Source organism: Aphelocoma coerulescens, chromosome 12, assembly GCF_041296385.1.
Source record: "Aphelocoma coerulescens isolate FSJ_1873_10779 chromosome 12, UR_Acoe_1.0, whole genome shotgun sequence".
Taxonomy (NCBI): Eukaryota; Metazoa; Chordata; class Aves; order Passeriformes; family Corvidae; genus Aphelocoma; species Aphelocoma coerulescens.
Window position 1 is genome coordinate 21,025,807 of NC_091026.1, and position 27,355 is coordinate 21,053,161.

The following is a 27,355-nucleotide window of genomic DNA, read 5'->3' on the forward strand; positions in this document are numbered from 1 at the left end:
ACTTCCAGGGATAGGGCAGCAGCAGCCTCTCTGGGCACCCTGTGCCAGGGCCATACCACCCTCCCAGGGAAGGATTCTTCCCCAGTTGCCGATCTCCCCGTGCCCTCTCTGAAGCCATTCCCCCCGCCCTGTCCCCGTCCCCCTTTCACGATCCCCGTTCCCGCCGCGGGCACGCGCCCACGTGCGCGAGTTCCCCGCGCGCCCCGCCCCCCGCGCGCCATTGGCCAGCAAAGTTCCGGGGCGGCGTCGGATTGGCTGAGAGCGGCGCGCGGCCCCCGCGCGCGCCAATGAAATGCGGCGCTCGGGGAGCGCGAGCGGCGGCGGCGCGCGAGCAGCGGAGCGGGCGGAGGTGAGTGCGGAGGGACAGCGGGAACGATCCCGATCCAGGGACAGTTCGGGAGGACACCGGGAGCGATCCCGGTGCCGGGGCAGCCCGGGGGGACACCGAGAACGATCCCGGTGCCGGGACAGCCCCGGGGGACACCGGGAGCGATCCCGGTGCCGGGGCAGTCTGGAGGGACAGCGGGAACGATCCCGGTGCCAGGGCAGCCCGGGGGGACACCGGGAGCGATCCCGGTGCCAGGGCAGCCCGGGGGGACACCGGGAGCGATCCCGGTGCCGGGGCAGCCCGGGGGGACACCGGGAGCGATCCCGGTGCCGGGGCAGCCCGGGGGGACACCGGGAGCGATCCCGGTGCCGGGGCAGCCCGGGGGGACACCGGGAGCGATCCCGGTGCCGGGGCAGCCCGGGGGGACACCGGGAGCGATCCCGATCCAGGGACAGCCCGGGGGGACACCGGGAGCGATCCCGGTGCCGGAACAGCCCGGGGGGACACCGGGAACGATCCCGATCCAGGGACAGCCCGCGGTGGACAGGATGCGGTCCGGTCGGGGACCGGCCGAGTGCGGTGCCCGGGGCCGAGCGCTCCCTGCCCTTCCCGGGGGCTGCGCCGATCGGGAGCCGCGTCCGGAGGTGCCCGGGAGGGGCGGGTGCGCACCGGGCACCTCACGGCTGAGAAACGCCGGGGGTTTATTTTTTTTCCCAATATCTCTCAACTCCTGGTTTTCTTGCCCGCGTAGCCCGCCCGGTACCGGCGGCTGGGCATGGACGGGACAGACATCCCCACTCGGGGCCGTGGGGGACAGACCCCGTCCCTCAAGTTCTTCCCTCCTTCCTGCCCTTCCACAGGCACCTGAGCCGTGCACTGCAGTCCCCAGACCGGCTCTGGGACTGCCCAACTCCGTGCTTGCCTTTGTGCTTTTTTCAGTGCAAAAAATCACCCCACCAAAGCTTTTGCTGGGAAAGCAAGTGTTTGTTGTCTGAATTAACTCGTGTACGGCACAGCTGTGCTGAGCTGCAGCCTGAGGGAGTGAGGGAGTTGCTTGTCCCCTTCTAGACCCTCTGGAAAGTGTTTACTCCAAGAAATCCCGGCTCTTAGCACAGTGTCCTGTGAGCCGGCAGGCACTGAGCTGGATGGAGGGGATTCTAATTGCCGGATAAAAGCGTGTGGAACGGGAGCAGCTGCTCTCATGACCTTCCTCGCTGCACCTTTGTCACCGCGTGGTTTGGGGATGAGTTCAACACCCCATATCAGCCTGGTGTGGTCCCGTCTCGCTGGGCAGTGCCCAGAGCTGTGCCCTGGGACCAGTGGCCAGGGATCTCCCAGGGCACAGGGGCACCTCAGACCCTTCCACATGGGGGATGGTTCCCTCTGCCGTGAAGTTTCTTGCCAGTGCTGGCCTTGGGGGTCCATCCTGCCCGTCGGGATGGGAAGGTCAGCCTGGCTGTTGTCGAGGTGTAGCACCTTCTGTCCCATTAGGTTTGAACTGAGCCGCTGCTGGATCCCAAGGAAAACTGTGTACCAGGTTTTACTGAAAACTGGCTGTTCCTTGCAGGATAGGCGGGCAAAGGTTGGTGTTTGGCAGCAGGAGCTGCTGTCTGACACGGTCTGGGTGGCCGGGCTGTGCTGTGCTCCTCAGCATCCTCCTGTCCTGCTCTCCCTGAAATACACAGTGCTTTGAGGTGGGACTGAGGGATACAGGATTCCTCCTTCCCTATCTGCTGACCCTGTTGGCTGCCCACCATGGGGACATGGTCAGTGCTTGCTGACAAGGGCAGGCACCCCCAGCGTGGCACTGTGGGGTGGCCCTGTCCCTGCAGGAGGTGGACCTGCTGGTGTGCCATCGCAGAGACTCTGAGCAATGTGTCCTCTGCCAGCAGGTCTGTGCTGCTGATACCTCAGGCATGTCCACAGGGTGCTGCCTGCCACAGCTCCCGTGGGTGCCAGCTGGAGCCCTCGGGAAGCTCTTGCCAGGCACTGAATGGAGATGGATCCCACGGGAGTGAAAACTGAGCCTTTTTCATGGGGCTGTGTGCTGGCTGCTGGGCTGTGGTCAGGCTGGGTCTGCTGCAGCAGCTCAATTCCTGCCTTGTCTGGAGCAGGGGGGTCTGAGCAGGGCCAAGCTCCTGCCTGCAGCCCCAGGCTGAGGGTTCCTCAGGGGAGGGAGTGCAGGAGCAGGGCTGGACTTGGACAGCAAGGAGGGCTGAGCAGGTCCTGGCTGTGGGATGTGCCCTGGCAAAGCTGTTTCTGCACTGGAGCCATCTCCCAGGAGCTTCTCAAGCATCATCTGCAGGGAACAGAGCAGGGAGGGCTCACACTGCACCCCAAAAGGCTTGTGAATGCAGAAACCATCCGAGACTTCCCAAAATGTGCAGCTGGACCCTCAGCTCCCATCGGTGGCAGGGCAAAGGACAAGATGTCACGTTTAAAGTCACTTAGATCTGAGGCAGTAGCACAGATTCTGCAGTGCAAGGGGTAGTTCTGTGGGGCACCCTCTCGGGGCTGCCGTGGGCAGTGCTGAGTGAAGCCCCTGCGTGGGTGGGGGATGCCGGGCTCTGCACGTTTCTGCTGCCCAGCTGCCTGTCTCCTCTCACCTGAACACTGCAGCATGAAAAAAAGATGTCCCAGCTAGTTTGTACTTCAAAAGGGATATGAAATGACGTAATGAAAACAAGGAAAAAGAATAATACAGACCCTGGATCAGTGTCTGAAAAATCTACGTCCAAACATAAATGGGTGTCTCTGCAGTAGACGGCTGTTTAATTTCCTGAATCCTAAGACGGGCACTTTTTCTGGGCACGGTGTGGAATACTGTCAAATTTTAATTTAGCTTGGCAGTGTCACACAGCCAGTCTGAGCAAGTCGGGGAAGGCAAGTCTGGAACTCATTAGAGCTTGTTGCGAGGCCCCGAAAATTTGATTTTCAATCACTGTTGGGTTTAATTATTGTTGATGTCTTGCCTAGCGTATTCTGGGATTCTTTCTGAGGAAATTAAAGCAGCATGAGTGGGACAGCATTCTGTTTGGCACAGGGCTTGTTTAGATTAAATTCTGAGTGGAGAGTTAAAGCTCAAAGCAGGGAGAAGGCGATGGCTGGCACGGCGCGAGCACTGGAGCAGGCCCAGCTGGCCGGGCGGGCCCTGGGGCTTGTGTACTGTTCTCACTAAACTCTGTCCCTTCTTGTCAGAACAAAATAACCCACGAAGCTAAAAGCACCCATCAAAGCCAAGGTAAAGTTTACTCAGTTAATACAAATTTTGGTTCTTTAACTTTTTCTTTCTTCGGTTCTTCAGTATGGGACTTGCAAACATCCAAAGCATCCTGCAGGACAGGAGAGAAGTGCTGCTGTTGCAGGGATAAATGGGCTCCAGGGGATGGTCTGGGGGTCTTGGTGCCTCAGGGGAGAGGCAGGAGCTCCCTTTTTATCAGCCAAGTACCTGGATGCTTGAAGAGCCCTCTGCGTGTATCTGCAGATGTGGATGGGAATGCTGGTAGGGACTGCGAGTTTCCATTGGTAAAGTCCAAAAACTTGGAGCTTTTAAAAACTTGCCATCACAGTTAGAAACTCAGCTTTGTCCTTCATGTTTTCACAAACTGGGTGCCTTGGTCAGGGCGTGCAGGGTGCCTGGGCTGAGCCCCGAGCTGTTCCTGTGGCCTGGCAGGTGCCCGGCTCTGTGGGAAGGATGCTCAGCTCCCAAATAACAGGGGGTTCTGCCCAGAGATTTTCTGTGGGACACATCTGAGAAGTCTCTGTCGTGTCCCCGAGCTCTGTGAGCAGTTTGGGTGGGTGCTGGTGAGGATGCTGAGCAAGGGGCCATGGAGGCAGTGCCCGAGTCCCTTGAAGGTGCTGCTGCTCTGTTGTGTAAACGTTGTCAGGGCTGCAAAACAGCTTCATCCCAGCTCTGTGGGGTTGGACCACGGAACTTTGAACAGTTACACGCCTGGGAGTTGTTTGTCCCTTGCAGAGTTTTCATGCCTGTCATTTCTGGTTGTAGTCCCCTCTAGCAGAAGCTTGGTTTCATTATGGAGCTGGTACTGTCTCTGCAGAGCCACTCCTTGAGGATGAGGAGCTTGGTCCCAGTGCTGGGGACAGGTCACACATGGCTGGTGGCCTGGGGAGATGGCTGTGACCTGCCCTGAAAGCTGGTTTGTCCTCATGGGACTAAATCCCTGCTCCCAGAGCAGTGTCCACGTGCTGGAGCCCAGGGGAGGAAGCAGCTGCCACTGGGAAGCAGATGTGGATCTTAATAGAGAAACCTGCTCTGGGCAAGTATTTATAGACATGAAATCATAAAGCAGCACAGGGGTTAAAGACCTTATTTTGGGACTTGGACTCAGAGCTAAACTGAGTCCAATAAAATGCAATTTACAAATTACAAAATCCCTCTGGTCCTGCAGAGAGGCAGTGTCTGGCATATTTGTTTAGGCTGGGGTTTTTCTCCTTTTTTTAAAAGAAGGAAATACTGTATTTCAGCCATCCAGGAAAGGCAGTACTCAGATGTCCCATCTTGGAGCTACTGTTCCATTTAGAGATGGGGCTCAGAGAAAGGGAAAGGTTTCCAGGCAGCTATTTGCAATTTTTGAAGAGCAGGAGTTTCCTAATGCTGGTACCAGCTGGATTCCCCACACTTTTACCATCTCACCTACTCCCAGCACTTTGCCTCCGTCACTTGGTTCCATCAGATGAACACAGGAAAGTAAATTCTCTCCAAAGCATCGTGGCTGGTTGCCTGTGTCTTGCCAGTATTTGGGGTGGCACAGTCCCTCAGCTTCTGCCTTGGTTTCAGGGCATCACCAGCCACAAGATTCACTTGGACTTGTTCATGTGCTCTTTCTGAAAACCTGCAAATGTGTTGCTCAAAACCACCGCACTTTATTTTCCATCCAAAAGGGAAACTTGTGTTGAGATGGTGAAGCTCAGGGCTGATACAGAGAGGCTGCAGTGCAGGACAGGGTGAAGGAAAGGGATGGGGGGCCCAGGCATGGCCCTGCCCTAGTACCCACCTTCAGCTTTCTCCTGTTTCCTCGACTGTAAAGATCCTTCTACTGCTGAGAAGGTACTAAGTCCTAAATCAGTTGTTATATGGAAATCTGCTGGAAGCAGCTCCATCAGTGCATCCTGTCAGGGTTCTGAGGGCTCCCCATTCCCAGTGGCATCCAGAACCTTCTCCTCCTGTGGGAGATGGGAGGACACAGCTGGTTCTGGGCAGGTAACTGGAGATCACCAAGGCTCTTACCTGAGTGCTCTGGAACTCTGCACGTCTGCTGTTTTAATTAGGTGGGGGGTGGGGTTCTTCCCATTCCAGACACTTCCTCGCAGCTTGGTTTGGGTTTATAATTAAGTCCAAGTATCTGAAGCACTGTCTGGCTCGTGAAAAAATCTGATTTTTCAGCATTTGCCCTTCTCTTATCATTAATTCACACATTGTTAGTGAAGAAAGGAATGCTGCCAGCTATGTGCTCTTGGAAGAGGGAGATATTTGCAGAGGCCCTGGTTGTTGGAGCTCTGTCATCCTGTAGGTTGGGATCTGGCAGCTCCATTGAAATATTTTCCTCCAGTATCAGTGCCTTTTCCTGGTCTTTATGTTGCTAAAATAAAAGGCAGCAAACTTCTTACTCTGCAAAGTTTAATACAATAAGTGCTTCCAGTATTCGAGATGATATCAACTCATTCACTGGTGCCTTGAATAAATCCAGTGGAGAGAATTTGAGATGAAAGACAGCCTTTTGTAAGGGAATTTTTTTCCTGTGAGTGTGATAATTGGGATAGCGCTTGCTTGGAATCTGGCAGGGAAACAAATTGCTTGCAGGTCATGACTACAATGGATGTTTTCTATGAAAATGAGAAGAAAATAAAACATCCCTTTGCTGTTCTCAGAACTGCAGTAGTGAATGTGTGTATTGGTTAATGCACTTCTAAGAGCAGTTGCTTGCCTTGCACAGGTTTATTCCCCTTGCAGTTGCTGTCAAGGAGCCTCTCCTGAAATCCAGAACAGCCCCAAGTGTCCCACCTGAGCTGAACCCTCCTGCAGGAGGTTCAGGGGATGTTTTGGACTGTTCTGTGCCAGGACTGGGAGTTGGTTCCTGAGCACACCTGAGGCTGGACCTCACCAGACATCAGGTGCAGCCAAGGAGGATGTTGAACTTTAAGGTCTCTTTCAGCCCAAACCATTCTGTTTGTTGGGCATCAGCAGGAGAGGAGAAATTGAGCCAAATGCCCGATATGTGAACTGGAGTATGCAGCATTCCCCTTGCTGGCACAGACACCTCTTTTGTTAGATGTAAACCTTTGCACCCTCCAGTTGCTGGAAATCCATAAGGAACTTTGAGCTAGCCCCAAATCCATAAGGAATTTTGAGCTAGACCTCTATTATTATGCAAGCTTAGCTCTATTATAGTCAATTAATGACAACAAATGATCTGCTGTCCATCCCTATCCCGAAACTCCTCAGCAATTGTGCTCAGCAGACTGGTCCCACCCATGTGAATATTGTGTGGCTTTTCCCTGTTCCTTTGTTCAAGGGTCTATTTCAGAGTTGGTTGTTAATCTTCCAAACTCGTTGCAGCTGGAGGAACCCCCCAAAGGGCTCTTGAGGTCCTTCAGCCTCCCTGGAGCTCTCTCCTGCCACGGCTGTGATTTAGGGGTAGGGTATCTGATCCGAGGCTGCAGGGAAGGGTTTGGATTGAGCCTGTCATGGCCACTGGGGAGCACTGGCTGTGGGGAGAGGTGAAATGAGGACCTCAGCTGTGAAGGGCTGTTGTGAACTTGGAGTAACTTTTTGGAAACCAGCTTTTCCTCTTCCCTCCCTAAAAAGGAGGGGAAAACATACTTGAGGTAGTTACGTGTCTCCAGCACCGTTTTCAGTCTCCAAATAGGGTGTTGTGCAATAAATGCTTTCGGGATCCAGAAGCCTCTGTGGAAGCAGGAGGGCCCCCTTTGCCAGTTCCTTCTGGACCTGTGGCTGTGGCACTGTGTCCCCAGAGCCCTTCTGGGGGCTGGAGAGCCGCAGGTGACTCAGGCAGCAGTGCCAGGAGGGATAACTGCTGTGGGATACCCTTCACCCTGCCCATGGACCTGCCCTGGTGACACTCGTGCTCTGCTGGCATCGAGCACAGCAGTGGGAGAGAGCCAAGTCCTGCCCTGTGTCCCGTCCTGCCCGTGGTGGGGACGGCTGTGCTGGGATGTGTGATGGGTCCTTGGTGGTCCTTGATTAACCACCACACTGGCCAAGCTTACTGAAACTCTGAATGTGATTTCAGGCCTGAGTTCTACAGTTTCTGCTGCCACTGAGGACAGTCCCTGGCACCAAACCCAACTGTCTAACTGGTTGCAGCAGAGCCTTCGGCAAAGGGTCCTTGGCCAAGGTGTGCTGGGCTGGCCAGAAGGTGACAAAACAAAGACCCTTCTGGAGCCTCAGCTGAGCAGCAAACAGAGCAGGCTGTGCAGCTGGAGCCTGACCTGCTCATAGCTGCTAGCCAGGACTCCATCTCACCAGACCTGCCTGGGAAGCTCAGTGCTCCTTTCCAGAGGAGTCCTCGAGCTCTAAACCAAGGTGGAGCCATGTTTGGGTTCTTTCCTTGTCACTTGTCACTCTGGACTCTCTATTTTCCAGCTGCTCAGGGAATGATGGCCCTGCCTTTGGCCGGTGTAACAGCAAACCATGGCATTACTGGTGTGTTCCTGAGACTGCTCAGCAATGTTTTTGTGGGTAGAACAGCCTCGATTTCCTATCATTTCACTACCCAAGAATTTCCTCTGCCCTGACATGCTTTCTCTCTTCTAGCAGCAAGAATGCTGTGAGGCACAGAAAGCCAAAACAGAAATCTTGCAAGGAGTGTCTATCTAGTCCTGGTGAGCAGGATTTGCTTTTCTTCACCCAGTCAGTTGACACAAGCCTGGTTTGGGGTTTTTGGCCCTTTTTTAAAGCATTACAAATGTCTCCAAACTCTTTATCTTAAGGTGATGCCGAAGTTCAGCTGCAGTTCCCGGATGGGCTTGGGCATAGGTGGAGCCTGGGACAGTCGGAGCATTTGTTTCACATTATCTTACCGGCTTTGGGGTTTTTGCAGTATCTTGCATAATTTTTAAGAAGAAATCTCCTTTTATGCCTATGTGAGGAGCTGTAGCAGAGCACAAGGAGAAGCTCCGTGCCTGGGCAGGACATGCAGTGACCGGGCACTGGCGCCTGTTGTGTTTGGCCCCCGCTCAGGGATGGGAGTGAGTGTGGCTCAAATCTCCCTCTGCTTCTGAAGGAGTGAGAAATAGCACTCTCCTGCAAACAGAACCTGCCTGGGCTTTCAGAACCTCGAGGAGATGCTGCTCAGAGGGGTCTGAGCTTGCTGGGCATGGCAGTGTCCCCTCCCCACATGGGGTGGGCTCAGGTGTCTTTGCCTGGGCTGCTCCTGGTGCTCTGGAGAGGTCTGCCCACGCCACAGCGATGTCCCTGAGGCTCCATGGGATCACTTGAGCAGCAGTGGGGATCAGCTGCCATGTCAGCACCTTCCCCTGCTGCTGGACACCTGCACCTCCAAGGGCAGGGAGGCCTGAGCCATCCTGGAGCCACGTGTTGCCTTGAGGAGCCACCCAGTTTGCAAGTGTTCCCCCATGTGTTTTCCTGTTGCTCCAGCTCAGGTGAGGAGCCTCCTGCTGCTGACACTGGTAACAGGAGGTCCCCAGGTGATCACAGAATGGTTTGGATTGGAAGGGACCTTAAAGATCATCTCATTCCACCCCTGCCATGGGCAGGGACACCTTCTACTATCCCAGGTCGCTCCAAGCCCTGTACAGCCTGGCCTTGAACACTTCCAGGGATGGGGAGGTCAGATTTGGAGCCTCTGGTCTCACAGGTATGGTCTGGTCCTGGCTAGAGCAGTGCCCAAGGGGGAGGGCTTGTGGGCAGGTCTCCTGCATGTGTCTGGAGCTGTTTGTGCCCAAAAGTAATGGCTCGGACTTCATTAGTCTTGTCTTGAGGAAATGGGTTCTCAGCTTTTGGTTATAGCCCCAAGGCCCCTGGGATTGGGACCACTGGTCAGACCTGTCCATCCATCACCCCCAGTGACCCCAGCTCTGCCCCCTGGGGGCTGCAGGACACTCGCCCTGCCCTTGGCAAGGGACAGCCGGGCCCACGCCATCACTGGCAGCGTTTGGAGCACAGAGCAGTTAACCTTGGTTAAAGCTGGACCTTGGACAGGGAGCAGGAATTGTGTTTGGACAAGCAGAATAAGTCACCAGGAAAGGGGCTGGTTCCCAGGGAAACAATGCAGTGGCCCACAGGGTTTGTGCCTCCGTGTGGAGGTCGCTGGCTGGTGCCACCCAAAGGGCTGCGAGTTCCTGCACTGACACTTCCATGACCCCAGTGTCAGGTTGTCTGGGGAGGTTCCGCTGCTGCCTCGTGCTCCTGACCACACTTCTCCCTGTGCCTTTCCCTTTGTCTGTAATGAACCTTTTCCAAATGAGTTCATTTAATCCAGATGTTTATGTTTTAGATAAACCACCACTCGCAGTCCCTTGCTGATACTCAGCTCCTGTTTGACTCACTAAGATCAGAGTCAGCTAAGCCCCAGCAGTCGGTGGGTACCTGGCACATGGCTCCAGAACTGGCAGGGTTGTGAGTGGCCTGTGGGAATCTTCTGTGTCTTTATCTGTCCTGGAGAGCTGGCATATGGCTGAAGAACCAAGAACATCCTGTGTTTGGATATTAGAGGCAGAGGGGAGTGTTTGGGCATATTAGGGCCATTTTTAAGATGAATTTTTATGAACTCTGAGGGTAAGAGGTCTTTTCATTGGCTTCAAAATATTGGGACAAACTGCAGGTGAAAATTGAGATGAAAATTACAGATAAAAGGTGAGGCAGAAATAAAACAGCAGTCCCTGGGGCAAAGGGAGCTGAAATAGACCATTCCCTACCCCTTGGGCTGGGTTTCTCCAGGATGAGCAGCCTTGTGTGGAGACTTATTAGTTCTGGGCAAGAAAAAAAGGCATGTAAATTCTTGTCATCTACCTTGAAATTGGCAGACAAACATCTGGTCATTTCTAGAACATTTGTTTATAAAAGCTTTGTATTTGTTAGCAACATCGTGTTTTCCAAGTAAGTGAAATATCTTTCCTGAGTGCCATCAAGTAACCTTTTCCTCCCAAAAGCTGCAAAAGGAGTTTGAACATCAGATGAGAGCTCAGGATGCCCCAGGTCCATGCAGGAGCTTTGAGGAGCCTGGTGCTGGAAGTGGGACAGGTGGATGTAGGAGGGAGCAGGAGGAAGGAGGGCTGCCAGCATCATCACTGGGTTTGCCTCTGAACAGAGATTCAGAGCCTGGAGCTGCTGGACACAGCTTGGGTCAGCCCACGGTCCCCATGGGGCTGGGGAGCTGCATCTGTTCTTTGGCTTCAGTCCTTTCACTGCTGTTTATCTGTCCCTTTGAAAATAGGCTTTGGCAAGGACAGCCTCTTCCGAGGTGCCAAAGAGAGATTTAAATAGTGCATGACCTTGTAATGAAGGACTGTGACAATGCAGGGACTGGGGTCAGGTTGCATGGGCAGGTACCAGCCCTCTCCAGCACTGGGCACCTCCACAGCCTCACCCGTGCTCTGCTGGGGTCTGAGCTCCTGAGCCTGTCCTGGACCAGGGAGATGCAAGAGGATGATCCCTGTGGGTCCCTCCCATGTCAGATATTCTGAGTCAGACAGGCTCTCAAGGTGTGTGCACAGCTGGATAGTCAGTTCCTAGAACAAGCTCAGGTCAGAGATTAAAGACCTTCTACAAAATCTGATAAATGGCCCAAAAAAGGCCGGGAGTTGCAAGAGCTGTGTGTGTTCCCAGGCCCTAATGGGAAATGCCACCTGTGATGCCCAGAGTGGTCAGAAACCTGCCCAACCCTGACACTTGGCAGTGCTTCCTGGGGCCCGAAGGTGTGGGGTGTGCTGGAGGGTGGGTTAAGCCGTGTGCTTTGATCTCTGACTGCACAGGGTCGGATGTGCTGGGCTGGGGTGACGCTGCCGTGGTGCTGCCATTGCTCCTGCTGGGCCTGGGACTGCCCTTGTTTTCCTTCAGCTCATTTTTACAGGGAACAAGCATGTCTTTCAGGCAGGAGCCTGACAGCTCCTGTATAAACATCCAGGCTGAGATAAATTCAGTGTCTGGTGGTGTCACCTTGCCCTGATGCCTCCTGCAGCACTTTGTTTTTGTTTCCTGCTGTACCCCCTGCATTCTTCACATTCAGAAAGCCATGTTTGATAAATTCATGGGGCAGACACTAGGTTTATTTTCTGATGTTACTGGCTCCTGGTGTGGATTTTTGCTCATCTTTCTCCTGCTGGGAGGTTGTTAGGATGTCTCTGCAGCAGTGAACACCCTTGGATGAGTGACTTCCGTCTGTTTTCAGTGAGCAGTGAAAAGGGCAGCACAACCACAGCCCCCCATGTCGTTCCACCACCACCTCTCCTCCCCAGAGCATTTCCCCACTGTATTTCCTGTTCACTGTGGAAACCACCCATGAAGTCCAGTGCCACAGGCATGGAAACATGCCACATTGCCAAAATACACTTGGAGAAAGACCAAGGAGGTCCAAGGTGCAGTAAAGCAAGTTTAGCATCAGGTTATGGCAGCACATCTCCATGTCTCCTGCCTGATCTTCTGACTTGCACAGATCCATGTGCAATATATGAACCCTATAGACTGGATCAAAACTGCCCTTAAATGAGACCTGAGGTCTCTGTGGGTGAGGTTAAGGTGGCTGCCCAGTGTGTGGGCAGGTTCACTGGGTTTGATGTGCCAGCCCCTCCATCTGCCCTCACTTGGAAGTGAAAACCTTCATCCTGAGCTTCCTTAAATAAACTCACATCAGGGTTGCATGGATATGGTCATATGGTGTTTGGGAGATTGGAGGCTTCTTGGGACACAAGGAATGGCTGAAGAAATGCCTGTCTGAAGGACAGTATACACTCTCAGTGCTGTCTCAGGTAGCCTCTGAGGCTAAAGCCTTTCCAGCCCGGTGTCCTGCTCTTTTCCAGATGTCGGGGAGCCAGCCACAGATGGGAAGAGGTGTGCCTTGTTTGCGCTGCAGAGGGCTGTGCACGGGCTTCGAGCCACACTCCTGGAGGTAACGTTGGTCCTGTCCTGCATCCTGACTGAAACGGGCTTAGTGACAGAACATCTCGTTATTTGATACTTTATTTCCAGTTTTTCCTCTTAAAAACACAAATTTGGGTAAATAGCCCCTGTTAGCAGCAGCTGGTGGGAGCAGACCAGACAGTGCCTGGCTCAGAGCAGGGCAGGGGCTGCTCCTTGCCCCAGCAGGACTACAAAGGGGCTTTAAAATGGAATGCAGACGTCCAGGTATCAGTAATTAAAAGAGAATTGGTGCCCTCTGAGCTGCCTCACAAACACTGGGCTCCTCTCTGCTCCTGGGGAGCTCCCCAGGCTGCGTGGGCTGTGGTGGTGGTGCAGGGAGGCTGTGGTCCAGCTGTGCTCCCACTTGTGATAACTCAGCTGTGTGAAATCCAAACTTTAAAACATTCATTTGGTGGAAGCACAACTTTTTTTTTTATTATTATTATTTTTTTTTTATTGACTCCATTAAAGGCTGGTTGGACTCATTCTCACTCCAAGATCCTGCTGAAATGCTCGGGGTTGTGTCAGAGTTACTTTGCCCCTTTTGCTATTAGTGTTTGATGGCAGTGCTGGCCACCAGAGTGTCCTTAAACACTCGTCTGGGTGATTTATACCTATTATAGTCAATTAAGCATCAGTTCCTTCCAGCAGTCACTTTTTTAATGGCACATAAAGCTTCATAATAGGCGAGGCTGGTGCTGGGCTGTTGCAGTCTGGTGAGGAGACCAATCTCCAATTTAGTGATGCTTGAAGGGGTTTCCAAAGTTCAGGGGAAGCTGCAGCTCCCCACAGGTGGGAGGCAGCAGATTTTGTAGTGCCAGAGGGCAGGGTTAGATGGGGTATTGGGGAGAAATTGTTCCCTGGGAGGGTGGGCAGGCCCTGGCACAGGGTGCCCAGAGCAGCTGGGGCTGCCCCTGGATCCCTGGCAGTGCCCAAGGCCAGGCTGGACATTGGGGCTTGGAGCACCCTGGGACAGTGGAAGGTGTCCCTGCCTGTGGCAGGGGTGGCACTGGATGGGCTTTAGGGTCCTTTTCAACCCAAACAATTCCATGGTAAGCCTTCTGTCCTTGCTGTAAGCCCAGGCTGTGTTTAACCCTTGGGATAGGCTGACGCCCCATGACTGAGCCCTTGTGTGACCCCGTGGCCCAGCTCACACCCCGGGGATGCTCTCTTGTCGGGCACAGGAAGATCTGCAAGTCGTGCAAGTGCAGCCAGGAGGAGCACAGCCTGAGCTCGGAGCTGGAGGATGACCGCAAGATCGGGCGCCTGCTCTCGGACTCCAAGTACTCCACGCTCACGGCCCGGCTCAAGGGCGGGGACGGCATCCGCATCTACAAGAGGAACCGCATGATCGTCACCAACCCCAACATCTCGGGCAAGGACCCCACCTTCGACACCATCACCTACGAGTGGGCTCCCCCAGGGCTCGCCCAGAAGCTGGTAAGGGGATCCCCGGCGGGCTGCGTGTGGGCTGGGGTCGCTCTTTCAGAACAGAACTCGGCTCTGGAATAAAGTAATTGGGGAAAAGTGGTAAATCATGGTTTGCCTCAGAGAGCAGAACTGTATAGAGCACTCTGTGTTTCGGAAAACTGTGTAAATAAGCAGAGTAGGTAGGAGAGGGGGATGGAATGCCTTTGGGTTTTATGGGTTTGTTTACATTTCTAGGAGAAGTCTTAATGGATTTTACAACTAGAAAGCTCCCTCTTTAGTGAAGCTCATCTGCAATAAAAGCATGGCTGAGGAGAGATCCCATCCCTGCTGTCCTGCAGCCCTGTGCAGCCCCTGCCTGCTCCAAGGCCTCAGGCTGGATGTGAGAACAATTCCTCCAGGCCTTCTCGGGGTGTCTGGGCTGGGCAAGCAGAGGAGCAGGAAGGGGTTTGGCTTCTGGGGAGCAGCTGGGTGGTTGTGCCTCAGGGCTTCTCCTCTCCTGCTCACAGAGAGCATCCCTGTGCTGCTGGGGGAGTCCTTCCCTGGAGCAGCGGGCTCAGAGGCCCCATTCCTGGGGTCCCCCCTGCTCCCTTTGATGAAGATCAGCAGCAGCCCATCCCTGTTCCAGCAGCCTCATGGAGATCCTGCCCCCGGGAACAGGAGTGGGAGGGCTCCTTGTGCCAGGGCGTGCGAGCCTGGCCGCGAGCTCAGCTCTGTGCCTGAGAGCTGCTGCCTGCAGCTCCTGTCTGCGTGGGCAGGAGCTCTGCCCAGTGCTGCTGCCGGCAGAACCACTCTCACATCCAGCTCTGGAGCTGGGAATTTTTTTTCCTTACAGTTTAAACATAATCTGATCTAAAAAAATATATTTTATAATGAGAACTCAGGGTAAAAAGGCGAGATGGGGAGTGTGGTCCCATTTCGAGGGCTGGGTCCAAAACCAAGCCCCCAGCCCAGCTCCACCTCCCTCCCATGCCTGGTTTCCATCTGGACCAGCTGTGTGGGAAGGGGTGGAAGTGGTTTTCAGCGTGTGGAAGTGTGAGCCAGCAGAGCATTTCTTGCGGGAAAGCATTTAGCTGGCTTTTCACTGTGCCATGGTATAAAACCATTCTGTATTCCACGGTCAGGAGTGGGCAGTGAGGAGCCTCTGCTCCTCAAATGAAACAAATAGCTGCAAGCTGTTGATAACAAACAGCTGAAAGCTGCTGAAAATGCAACCTGACTGTTTTAAAGAAGAATTGGGGATACAGATGTGAAAGTGCAGCCACAGCCCCCAGTGGTTAATTCTGCTGAAAATTCCCTTCCCTTCCCTTCCCTTCCCTTCCCTTCCCTTCCCTTCCCTTCCCTTCCCTTCCCTTCCCTTCCCTTCCCTTCCCTTCCCTTCCCTTCCCTTCCCTTCCCTTCCCTTCCCTTCCCTTCCCTTCCCTTCCCTTCCCTTCCCTTCCCTTCCCTTCCCTTCCCTTCCCTTCCCTTCCCTTCCCTTCCCTTCCCTTCCCTTCCCATTTGGAGCTGGCCCAGCAGGAATGTTTGTGAGCAGCCTTTGCCTTCCGCAGGTCCCAGGGGGAATCAGGGAGCTGCTGAGGGATGGGGAGAACAATGGTGGCACTGTTCCAGCAGCCTGGTCACTGAGCACGCTGCCATCCTGGGATTGTCAGGAACCCGGGTTCCATGGGCTGCAGCGTGGTGCTGCTGGTGCCTCGGGCAGGCTTGGCCCCTTGCCCTAAAGGATGCCCAAACTCTGTGGCTCCTGGGCTGATTTCATCTTCCATGGCCCTGAACCCACCCTCCTGGGGGTGTGTGTTTGGGGTGATCCTGAATGCAGCCCTGGGGAGCCCAGTTCTCCCTCTCCTGCAGTTTCCAGCTCCATCCTTGTGCTGCTGGCAAAGGGGCAGCTCCGAGGGTACAAAATATATCTGTTTAGGTTTTATAAGGAGAACTCAGGATAAAAAGGGGAGATGGGGAGCTGGATGCAAAACTAAACCCCCAGCCCAGCCCCACCCTCCTGATGGGGGAGGTTCAAAAACTTTATGAAAGCTTTTGATCTCGTTATAGTGCCTGGACAGGCTGGAATATATCTTGGTTCGAGTAAACAACAAGCAGGAGCTTTGGAGACAACCTTGATAAATTCCGGCTTGCAGATCAACTTGACAAACTTTGAGGAGAAGTGTTGGATGTCAGCCACTCTCAGGATAGTTTCAAAGGGATTTGGGCCAAAAAGCTGTTAGTGCAGAACTGCCTCGCTCCAGTGGTTTCCTCCTGAAGGCAGCCAGGAAACTTGGGATGGCTTTTAACCTTGTTTTGCTGGAGTGGATGGTCGATAATTGGAGGAAGTTCAGGGCATGTTCTCTTTAAGCCGTGCCTGCAGAAGTCATGAAGTAGATACTCGGGTCCTTGGGGAGAGTGAAAAGAACAGATCATAAAATAGCTCCAAGATCCAGTAGTGAGCAGTGAAAACCTAAAATGCTCTTCCTCAAAATTACCTGCACTCAGGCAGCATAGTGAAGCATTGGCCATAACAATAAGTGATAGCAGCAGATGTAGCAACTTTTTCTTTTTCTTCATGGCAGTTTTTGGTGTCAGGTTGGATTTTTTTCCACCCCCTAATCTTTTCTCTGGACACATTTTATGACATCTGCAATTATAACTGTAAGCAACAGTAAGATCAGGGAGTGAAATCTCACTGCATGTCTGGGCAGATAGTGAAACCTGCCTCTGAGCAGGCTTTAAGGAAGCCCTTAAAAAAGCCTTGGGGCTTTGCTTTTCTCACTCTCAGCACAGACACTTTGCATTGGGAAGGGGGATCCTGGAGGTGGAGGGGAACAGGAGGCTCCAGGTGCCCGTGCTGGCTCCTTGCTCTGGTGTAAGTGTTCATGAGTCTTGGCACATCGGTGGATTAAGGATTTCTTCCACTGAGATCCCACCACGTTACTGCTCTGCTGGAGCTCGTGCTGGCCTGGTGTTCCTGGTCACACAGCATCGAGCTCCTTTCCAGTTGTGGGGCAGTGCCTGTGTGAGCCTGGGAGGAGCTGTCAGGGAATTCCTGTCTTTCCTGTCATTCCTCTTATTGTTTCCTCACGTCTGTGAAAGGCATTTGTGCACCAGGTCACTGCCCCAGCATCCCACAGCTCTCCAACCAGCTGTTCCCAAGCACCACCTTCTCACACAGGGCAGCAACCTTCCCAGGAAACTGGACATCAACCCCGCCTTTGCACAGGGGCACAATGTATGAGTGTTGATGTCTCATATCCCAGTGTGCAGTGATTTTAACTTGCACCCCAAGACATGGGGAAAAAGCCCTGCTTCCATTAAATCATTATCTGTTGCTGTTCCAAATTTCCTGTCAGGAATTCCGCCTGAGACAGAGCTGCTCTCTGGCTCAGAGTAGCCAAAGTGGAAGTGACTTGGAAGTTTCTCCTGACATGCTGAGTTGTTCAGTGCTGTGCAAGCATGTCTGTGTTGAAAAGCTCAGCCTGAGCCAGCTGCTGTGCCACAAACAGTTAAATCTTTTTGCTAAGTTTTTTAGATTGAGTTTTCAAGTGCTGACCCAGTAAGAAGCAAATCTAATGCAGCTGGATGCTGGTCTAACAGGGAATGGCAGGGAGCCAACTGGCTGCCCTGTCGCTCTTCACACTACAATAGGAAAAATGCTGGAGTGGGAAACTCCCTTCCCTTATTCCCAGCCAGGAGAAGTTAACTGTGCAGCCCCCATGGCCCACAAGCACTAACCCAGCCTGAGACTGAGATGGGTTTACTCTGCTGTTGAGGTAGTGGCCAGTTAAGTCAGAGACTTTATTTTGGGCGGTCTCTGGGCATTTCCTTTCTATGTCACAGGGCACCGGTGACCAAACACCTTCCCTCTGCTGTGAAATCAGCAGTCAGGTGGAATTGGTGGCTGTCGGTGTCACGGACCCAGCTGCTATCTGAATTTTTCCTGTATTATGATAATTTTGTTAATTGATAAAGGATGATCTTTCACTTTGGACTGCTCTGCACGCAGCCCCGTGGGGCTCTGCAGTGCTCCGAGTGGCCTTTGACTCGCTCCCCGCAGCTCGCCCTGTCCCAGCACAAGGCAATAGAGAGCTGCTCATGGGTTTTGATATTTATGGGTTTTTAGTCTTTTCAGCAACTGTGTTATCAAATTTCATGGAAAAGTGTCATGGTAGTGCCAGCGAGGGAGTGTGTGCTGGGGTTTTTGTGCAAAGCAGGTCTGTCTGTGCTGCTTTGTTTTCCTGGGCAGACTGAGTTTTGTTTTTAAAAAAACAAACAAACAAACAATAATCTAAAACACCATAGAAATACCCAGTCTGTTTTCTGAGGATGAAATGATTTATAACAGCCTGGCTACCACTGGCATCCACGCCAGTTCAGCCTTTTATTTCTGAGCCGTGGGCTCGAACACCTCAGAGGGAGAAGGGAAGGGAAGGGCCCGTTTGCTGCTGCTGCTCCATCGCACGAGTGGAGCATCTCCCTGCCGAGCTCGGCGTCCCTGGCACAGCAGCTCGGGTGACTCGTGTCTCCTGTCGCAGGCCATGCAGTACATGGAGCTGATCCCCAAGGAGCTGCAGCCGGTGGCGGGCACGGACGGGGCCTTCCATCGCCGCCGGCGGCTGACACGGCAGCTCCCGCTCTACGACCAGGACCCGGCCCAGTGCCGCGGCCTCGCCGAGGGCGAGCAGAAGCTGATGGAGGAGTTCGTGAAGAAGTACAAGGCCGAGGCACTGGGAGTCGGGGAGGTGGCACTGCCGGGCCAGGGCGGCGGCGGCAAGGAGGAGGAGAAGCTCCAGGACAAGAGCACCGGCCCCGGCAGAGCCCCCGAGTCGCCCAACGGGGCCCTGGAGAGCGCGCCCGCGGCCGGGCACTACGTGAGTGCTGGCAGGGGATGGGACAGGACTGCTGGGGCTGCTCCAGGCTCAGGGAGCAGGTGGGAATAGAGTCAGCCTCAACTCGAGGGGCAGAAGATCACACCAGCCAGGGTGATCTGTGCTGCCTTGTCCCCATCCTGCTCGCAGGGGATTCTCCATGCCTGCTGCAGGTGCTCGGTCACATCATGGTGCTTTGGAGCAGCACTGTGAGAGAGCCTGGAGGGACCCTCTGCTCCAGCCAGCCCTGCTGAGCACAAGGATCCATCTGACAGGGCTGGTGAGGGGGGTTCTCCTTCATTTCCCTTTCTCTGCAGCAAAGGCCTTGCTGAGCCACCAAGGTAAGGGAATTCTCACTGTAGGAATTGGTTTGAGCTCTGGGTTCTCGGCAGCTCTGAAAGGTTGGGCATGACATGTCCCTGGATGATATGGTTAGTGTGTATGGTGGTGTTTGGTTGAAAGCTGAACTTGATGATCTTGGAGGTCTTTTCCAACCTTCACGGTTCTGTGATGCAAGTCAGTATTTCCAGGTCGGCTTCCAGCCCAGAAAGACCACAAATGACAGGAGCTGAAGGCTCTGTCCAATTAACACAGAGCTGTGAACATGGAGGTAGTGCTCCTAGGGCTGTAATTGCTCTGGGGAGATGTAAACAGCTGCCCTGTGCCCCTGGGCATACAAATACACTTCCACAGGGAAATGACTGAGATTCCTCAACACCTTTTTAGATTTATATTCCCCCAGTGCTGTCTGGAGTGGCTGCTGAACAGATGCTTATCATAAAATATGGTCAGTGGAAATACCTCGTCCTGGTCCTTGTGAGGGTGACTTGCAGCAGAGGATTTAAAGCTGAAAAAACAAATGGTGTCCAAGTGTTTTTAAGAGGAGATTCTTTCCTGCCATTCCTGCACTGAGGTTGTACATGTTGAGAGCAGTTTTCATTTTCAGCCCATATTGGGTAATGTCTCCCCTCTGCCATGGTCTGTTAATGTCCTTCTGACTTCGAATCTAGTGACACAGTAAAGATTTTCACTATTGCAACAAAACACTGAATTTTAAGATAAAAAATAGCCAAAAAAGGAAAGTTTCCTTTAAACATATCAATAAGTCATCCTAGCAATGAGGGTTTACTTAAACTGCGAGTTTGTCCTTTCAAATAAATAAATACATAACTGTGATGTTATTCTCCTTAGTTTGAAGCATCATTTCTCTCAAGGCACCAGCTGAAAAATGGAGCAGCTTTCACAGCAGTGGCAGATCCACTGGGACAGCCACACTGTGCAACCTCGGTCATGGCAGACCCAGGAAGGACTGGGGCCACTGGCCCTGCTGACCACAGGCCTCATCTTCTTCCATATCCCTGCTGCAAGTCTGTCCCACAAGCTGGGTGTTCTTCACAGAGCACAAAATCCTTACCCCCCCAGAACCAGAAACGCTCTGGTGTTGCAAGTCACTGCACTGGAATCAAATCAAATACTGAGGCAGTTGATCCAAATAAGTCATTGCTCCCAAAAGCTTGAGGCCAGCGATGCAGGGAGTGCTCAGGGGAAGGCTGGTGGTGTCTGGGAGCTCCTTCCCTGGGAGCTGGCACTGCAGAACAGGAGCTGGGGAAGAGTGAGATGGGAAAGCTTCAGAGAACAGGACACTGTTTTGGCCAACACCTCTGGTAATTCAGCTAATAAAGTCTTCACTCCTCTGCCTGTATGATGGAGATGTAAAAGGAGCACCAAGCTGTAATCCCACCTCAAATTTGAAGAATCACTTCTTTGTAGTGTGTAAATATCAGGATATGGAGGTTATACAATGCTTGGGAAAAGCCCTGTGAATAGTGTTTTCCCTGTGAATAATTTCCATAGAAAGGAACAGCAAAATGAGTTGTTTTTTTAACAGTTCTTGTTGGCAAGAAACTTGAGCTCAGGGTTGGAAACTGCTGTGTTTGTTCTTGCTTTAGATCCTGCAAGATAAGCAGGGCTGGGGCTGCTGGGTCTGTGGCTTCTTGGGGCTGACAGGGCAGAGGCAGCTGCAGGGTCTGGCTCTGGGGCTGATCCCAAATCTGGTGCCTCAGGGAGGTGTTGGGGGCGTAGCGAAAAGGCCTCAGTCTGGTATGATGGGTGCAGAACTCCTCAGTGCCCGTCTGCCCATGAGAGCTGTGCCAGCTGCTCCGTGCTGTGCTTGTTCAGCCAGCCCAGAATCGCCACAGCTCCTGCTCCGTGCCGAGTTTCCCCCTGCACTGACGTGGGGCTGGGAGCACTTGGAAATGTGTCTGAAGCCCTCCGTGGTGGAAGGAGCAGTGTCAGCACACATATCCCCTTTCAGCTGCACAGAACAGCCAAGCCAGGAAACATTCTGTCTCCTGTTCTCGTCAGCCTGGATTTCCTGGGAAAATGGGAGATGCCCATCAACGAGGTGGAACCATGCCAAGGACAGTGGGGCAGTTTCTGAAAACCCAGCTGAGGGAGGGAGGAGGCGATGGTGAAATGTGTGGGATGCTGGAAAGATCAGTGACCAAACAGAGAAAAGCCACCTGGGGGGTGCAGATGCCCCGTGGCCTCCACTGGAATGGGAGGGCAGAGGGGAAGGAAACTCCATCAGTGCAAAGAGCAGTGTCCCAGCACTCCTGTGTGAGCTGGGGCAAGGGGCTGACAGCAGTGGGAATTGTCCCTTTTCTGTCCCTGCCCCATCCCTGATGTCCTCCTGCAGCTCAGGGACTGTTATTTTCATTTTCTACTGAGAAATCTTGGGTTTGCATCTCCTCTTGAGCAACCTGGGCAAGTGGAAGGTGTCACTGCCTATGGAGGGGGTCAGAACTGGGGGATCTTTAAGGTCCCTTCCAACCCAAACCATTCTATGGTTCTATTATTATACCTATTAGAAACTGTTGACTTAAATTGGAGTGTTTGTAAGTCACCATCTGATCACAGGGACATTCCCAGTCCCTGACCCTGTGCCACTTGGAGCATGCTGGAGGGGGACACTGCTGTGCCAACGCTCTGATGGGGCACAGCAGTGTAACCACAACCCGTGTGACACACAGGCTGCTCCCACTGCCTCGCCCAGGCTGCTGCGGGATTGCTGGTAGAAATCCAGGCAAGGCTCTGCTGGAAGAGATTCCAGCTGCTGCTGAAGAGAGTTTCTTGTAGGGAGTGACAAAGCCCAGACTCAGAAGCTCTTACCCTGACCTGGACTATCCAGCTTCAATGGGAACTGGAACAACATCCTTCCAGTCTCCAAGTGGAGCTTTAACATTGGCTCTTCACTAATCACAGGATCTCTCTGCAGGCACAGATAAAGAGCAAACCCAGTTGGTATCATGTGTAATGTGCACGGATGCCATTAATCTTGAGATTAACCACGTCTAATTCTGGCTCTTTGGCCTGCTAGAAATGGAAAACGCTTGCTGAAATCCGTGGAGTGACAACTGAGTTAGGCACAGACAGAAAACAATGAGAAGAGACCAAATTCCTGATCTCTTTTCAAAATTGCATCTTTGATGTGCTGCATTCCTGCGCTCTAGGAATTCTTAGCTTTTTCTTCGAGAACCTTTGGATTTTGGTGAAGGTTTTCGTTTGGGAGGGGTCCCAAAGGCCCCTCAAAAATAAGCTACTCAGCACCACCTTCCCCCTGTGCCCATGGTGCTTGTACCTATTGTCCCATGGCTGCAGAGCTCAGGGCTCCGGTGGTGGGCTCGAGCACTGCCCTGCTGCTGCCCAGCCCCGCTGACTGCTGCCTGTCTCTTGCAGCGCTGCGAGAGCTGCAAGCAGCCGGTGCCCGGGGACTGCCCCGTGGTCTACGCCGACCGCGCCGGCTACTCCCGGCAGTGGCACCCAGCCTGCTTCGTGTGCTGCCGCTGCGCCGAGCCCCTCGTCGACCTCATCTACTTCTGGAAGAGCGGGGCTGCCTGGTGCGGGCGCCACTACTGCGAGAGCCTCCGGCCCCGCTGCGCCGGCTGCGACGAGGTACGGACCGGCCGAGACCTGTGATCCCCCCCTGTGCCAGCGTGGGGTCTGACCAAAGTCCCTGTGATCCCCCCTGTGCCAGCGTGGGGACTGACCAGAGTCCCTGTGATCCCCCCCTGTGCCAGCGTGGGGACTGACCAGAGTCCCTGTGATCCCCCCTGTGCCAGCGTGGGGACTGACCAGAGTCCCTGTGATCCCCCCTGTGCCAGCGTGGGGACTGACCAGAGTCCCTGTGATCCCCCCTGTGCCAGTGTGGGGACTGAACAGAGTCCCTGTGATCCTAGCTGTGCCAGCGTGGGGACTGACCAGAGTCCCTGTGATCCCCCCTGTGCCAGCGTGGGGACTGACCAGAGTCCCTGTGATCCCCGCCTGTGCCAGGGTGGGGACTGACCAGAGTCCCTGTGATCCCCCCTGTGCCAGCGTGGGGACTGACCAGAGTCCCTGTGATCCCCCCTGTGCCAGCGTGGGGACTGACCAGAGTCCCTGTGATCCCCCCTGTGCCAGCGTGGGGACTGACCAGAGTCCCTGTGATCCCCGCCTGTGCCAGGGTGGGGACTGACCAGAGTCCCTGTGATCCACCCTGTGCCAGGGTGGGGACTGAACAGAGTCCCTGTGATCCCCCTTGTGCCAGCGTGGGGACTGACCAGAGTCCCTGTGATCCCCCCTGTGCCAGGGTGGGGACCAGCTGGAGACCCTCTGATTCCACCAGTGCCAGGTGGGAAGCACCCAGTGGCCCTCTGCTCCTGCTGGTGCCACGCTCAATCAGGGCTTCTGAGCAACCTGGTCTAGTGGAAGGTGTCCCTGCCCAGGGCAGGGAGTTGGAACAAGGTGACCTTCAGAGGTCCCTGCCAACCCAAACCATTCTGTGATTATTTTATGTACCCATTCCCAAAGCCTGGCCTCCACAGCTGATGGGCTTGGTGGGAAGTGTGGGGCTGGTTCTCCCTGCTCCAGCCACCCTCCAGCTTGGTGTGATGGTAGAAATAAGCAGTTGTCTGTCTGTCTGTCTGTCCCATAGATCATCTTCTCGGAGGACTACGAGCGGGTGGAAGGGCTGACCTGGCACAAGAAGCACTTTGCCTGCCTGGAGTGTGAGACGCTGCTGACGGGCAAACCGTTCTCCCTGGCCAATGCCAGCCTCCTGTGCACCACCTGCAGCCAGAGCAGGGTCTGAGCAGGGGCAGCCGGGGCCCCGTGGGCTCCCCGAGGTCCCACCAGGACTGGGGGCATTTGGAAATACAGCAAAAGGAGAAGGTTAAAAAATGTAAGAGTCTGACTATTCAGTTTCAAGCAACTCCATGTCCCCTTGCATCCAGCACAGCCTGAGGAGAGTATTTCCTTGGGCTTCTCTTGGATCTGACAGGGAGCCCTCATGCCCACGGGTGGGAGGTGTGCAGTGTACCTGGCCAGGAGGAACTGGAACGGAGGGTCTGTGCTGTGTCTGTGCTGGTTTTTATCAAGTGTGTCCAACCTTCTTCTGACCAAGATCTTGCAATAGCCTTTTGGAAATAATACATCTCAACAGTAACCTCTGGCATACTAAACCTACGGCTGTGGTGAAAAACAAGGGGTGTTTGTGGTTTTTAAATCCTTACTGGAATTAGGCTAACAGGCTGCTGCCACTGTGCCAAAGCAGTGGGTTTGAGGAATTTGATCAACTTGCTGAAAGCAAATGATAAAAAATCGCAGCCACACGCAGCTGGGGCTTTGTCCTGTGCAATGATGCAAAACCAAGGAGTGGGCACACAGGGCAAGGGGTTCACACTGGTGAGAGGGGCAGGGCACATCTCTGCCCGGGCAGCGACTGGCTCAGCCCGTGGAGCTGCCTCCCTGGAACTGGAATGTAAACAATTTTGTGGAAAACAGCTTTACAGCCTCAGCTGTCTTGGGGGGCAGAGTGCGTGTGTGTGTGTCCCTGAGATGCTGCAATGTCACTTTTCCCTGCAGTACTTCAGTGACCCTTCCAAGTACCAGGGAGCTGCACCTTCCCCTCGGAGCCAGCAGCACCTTGCCCTGGGCCCTGCCCTGCTCTTTGCCCCTCAGCTCTCCCGTTGCCTCTTGGGTCTGGTGGCAGTGGCACTATCCCAGGATCTGGCACTGAGTCCTTGCGGATCATATTCGTTCCCTACATACAGTGATGCTTCTGGTACTCACTGAAAACATCAGGCAGTCCAGGCTAGCAGGTGCCTGTGCTCAGTCTCTTTTGTTATACTGAGTATCTACATGATTTGCCAGAGAACTGGAATATTTTCTCACCAAGGTGAGTGTCCATGGAGCTCACAGCTGCTGGGGGCTCTTTCTGCTCAGCAGACTCTGGTTTCTCCTCAAGGCCTGCTCCATTTGGTGGGTGTTTGCTTGCTTCTGTTGAAATAACTTGGGAGATGAGAGCTGGGTGAAGCTGGACCTGCTGCAGGGCTGGAGCAGGCGAGCTGTGGACCTGCCTCAAGGAGTGGGACAAACCCATGGCTGTGCTGGGGCAGCTGAGCCCCATGTGGGGCACAGCCATTCCTGGGTGCCTCCTGTGCCTCGAGCAGCCCTGTCACAGCCACTGTGAGTGCTGACGCTCCTGGGGACACTGGGGTGCCTACAGGAGTCAGTGGGAAGGAGCAGAGCAGGGAGGGGCTGAGGTGCAGAGAGGGGTGAGGTCTCTCCCAGCCCCCATGGGTGGCACTTCTGCTGCATTTGGGCAGCCACATGTACACGTGAGCACTCCAGAGGTGGCATATTCCTGTAGAACCCTGTTTTTGTGGGTAACCCTGCCCTCTCCCCTGCTTGGGGAGCTGTGGGGGAAAAGGGGATCCCCTTCCACCCCAGCCAGGGTTAAAAGCCAGCCCAGGCTCAGCGGGTGGCAGTGGAGAAGAGGTGGTTCTTTGCTGCAGAAGAATGTGGGTGGGAGCTTGGGCAAATGTCAGAGCAGAGGCACAGGGTGAGGAGGGATTTGGGGAGAGCACTGGGCTGGCCCTCTCCTCTTCCCCAGCCCTCACTCCTGAGGGCTGTGAGGGCAGGGCTGGGTCATCCCCACCACCCTCCCTGCCCTGAGATGGTCTCTGACAGGAGAGGGGTCATGTTCACTTTATGTACAATGAAAGACTCCAGGGAGACCTTGTAGATACCTTCCAGAACCTAAAGGAGAGAGACCAAGAGAGCTGGAGAGGGACTGTGGACAAGGGACAGTGGCAGCATGTTCTGAGTTTTGATTTTGTGATCTGTAAATTGTAATTCTCAGAAGTCCCTGTTCCAGCACGCACTTGCTTCAGGCCTTTGGGACTGCTGGCACCTGTTTGAGCCTTGCAGGTATTTCTGCAGCTCGTAAACTGCTGTCTGCTAAAGAAATTTACTGCAATTAAACAGCTTAACAGAATCCTGTGCTAGTGTCAGGAGCAAAAGCATGAAATTAATGCATCAAGCAGCTCGAAGCATGTGGGAGCCTTTAGTGTTGATATTAGAATGGAAATTCTAGGGGTAGGCATGAGCTGATCCTCCCCCCAGCAAGGGCAGTATTTTAACTTGTGGGGCTGCAAAGGACAAAGCCCCTCGTGTCCTGTCAATGACCAGGGCAGGTGAGCACAGGGAATTTGTGCCTCCTGTGTGAGCATCCAGCTCCAATTTAAACTCAAACATTCTGTATAGTCGTTCTAAATACAACTGACAGTACATTTAAATGTTCCTAAATCTTTAAATAAAGTATTTCTGGATACAAAAAGCCTTCACCTGCTCCCCCACTGCCAACCCAGCCAGGAGCAAGGGTGGGAGAGAGGGAGGGCAGAGCCTCCCCACAGAGAGAAATAACCACTGACTGGGCTGAAGCCACATTTCAGTAGAAGTTTTGCAAGCTGAAGTTTTTCGGAGCTTAACTGCTCTGAATCTGCAAATATTTGCGGTGCTGTCTCATTTGTAGTGTCCTTTTTTTTTTTTTTTTTTAAGAAATATTCAGGGCAGAGAAAGGGCCCATCTGTCTGTGATGTGGGAGATTGAACCTGGGAGAGGCAGAGGCTGTTGAAGGACAGTGGCTGCGTGGGGCTCACCTTCCTCCCCATATCCCCCATGGACACCGGGGTCATCCCCACCTGGGGCCATTGTCCCATGGGACCAGAGGAGGACCTGGCCTCAGCCAGGGAGGTGCCTGTGCTCTGCACCTGAGCACAGGGAGCTTTACCTGCTGAGGCAGGGAGGAAACCATTGAGAAATGAGCAGTGGCCAGAGCGATGCTGTTACACACCCCAGAGAGGGAGGGAGGGAGGGCCAGGGGGAGCCCTTCAGTCACTGCTGGTTCCTTGTGTACATTTGCAATATTCAGGCCAAAACAAACAATTAAACTTGAAATTCAATTTCTCAGCTCCTGTGAATAAGAGAAAGCTCCTAGTCCCAGTGAGAGGAGGACAGTAACTCACTGTTAAAGAGCTGCCACTCCGAGGCCAGGGGTCACCAGAGGAACCCACCAGAGGAAGCTGGTTGGCATCTCACAGCAGGGCTCACTCCCACCACTGCCCCACACAGTTCTCTCCAGGCAGCCAGGAGAGAGGGAGGTCTGGAGGCATTTAACAGGTTTCCCTGGTCTATGGAAAACACCTGGACACTGAGATTGATTGACTGACTGACTGATTGATTGATTGATTAGCACTGGACACATGTGGAAGCCCTGTCCTCAGGGGTCGGTGGGTAGGAGGAGGG

General features: G+C 53.8%; 1 protein-coding gene across 1 annotated transcript; it reads left to right on the forward strand.

The window, feature by feature from the left end:
• Positions 1–311: 311 nt before the first annotated feature.
• On the forward strand, positions 312–24,251 carry LMCD1 (LIM and cysteine rich domains 1). Its single transcript, XM_069027568.1, has 6 exons — positions 312–349; positions 12,347–12,435; positions 13,631–13,886; positions 18,398–18,733; positions 22,469–22,684; positions 23,703–24,251. The coding sequence occupies exons 2-6, from the start codon at positions 12,347–12,349 to the stop codon at positions 23,856–23,858; spliced, it is 1,053 nt and encodes a 350-aa protein (XP_068883669.1). The 5' UTR covers positions 312–349; the 3' UTR covers positions 23,859–24,251.
• Positions 24,252–27,355: the final 3,104 nt, after the last annotated feature.

Bases quoted from the DNA above. Each gene is read 5' to 3' on its own strand.
- LMCD1 (XM_069027568.1), top strand. From the start codon at position 12,347: ATGTCGGGGAGCCAGCCACAGATGGGAAGAGGTGTGCCTTGTTTGCGC. The intron at 18,734-22,468 runs GTGAGTGCTGGC...TGTCTCTTGCAG, and splicing joins CGCCCGCGGCCGGGCACTAC to CGCTGCGAGAGCTGCAAGCA. The intron at 22,685-23,702 runs GTACGGACCGGC...TCTGTCCCATAG, and splicing joins GCTGCGCCGGCTGCGACGAG to ATCATCTTCTCGGAGGACTA.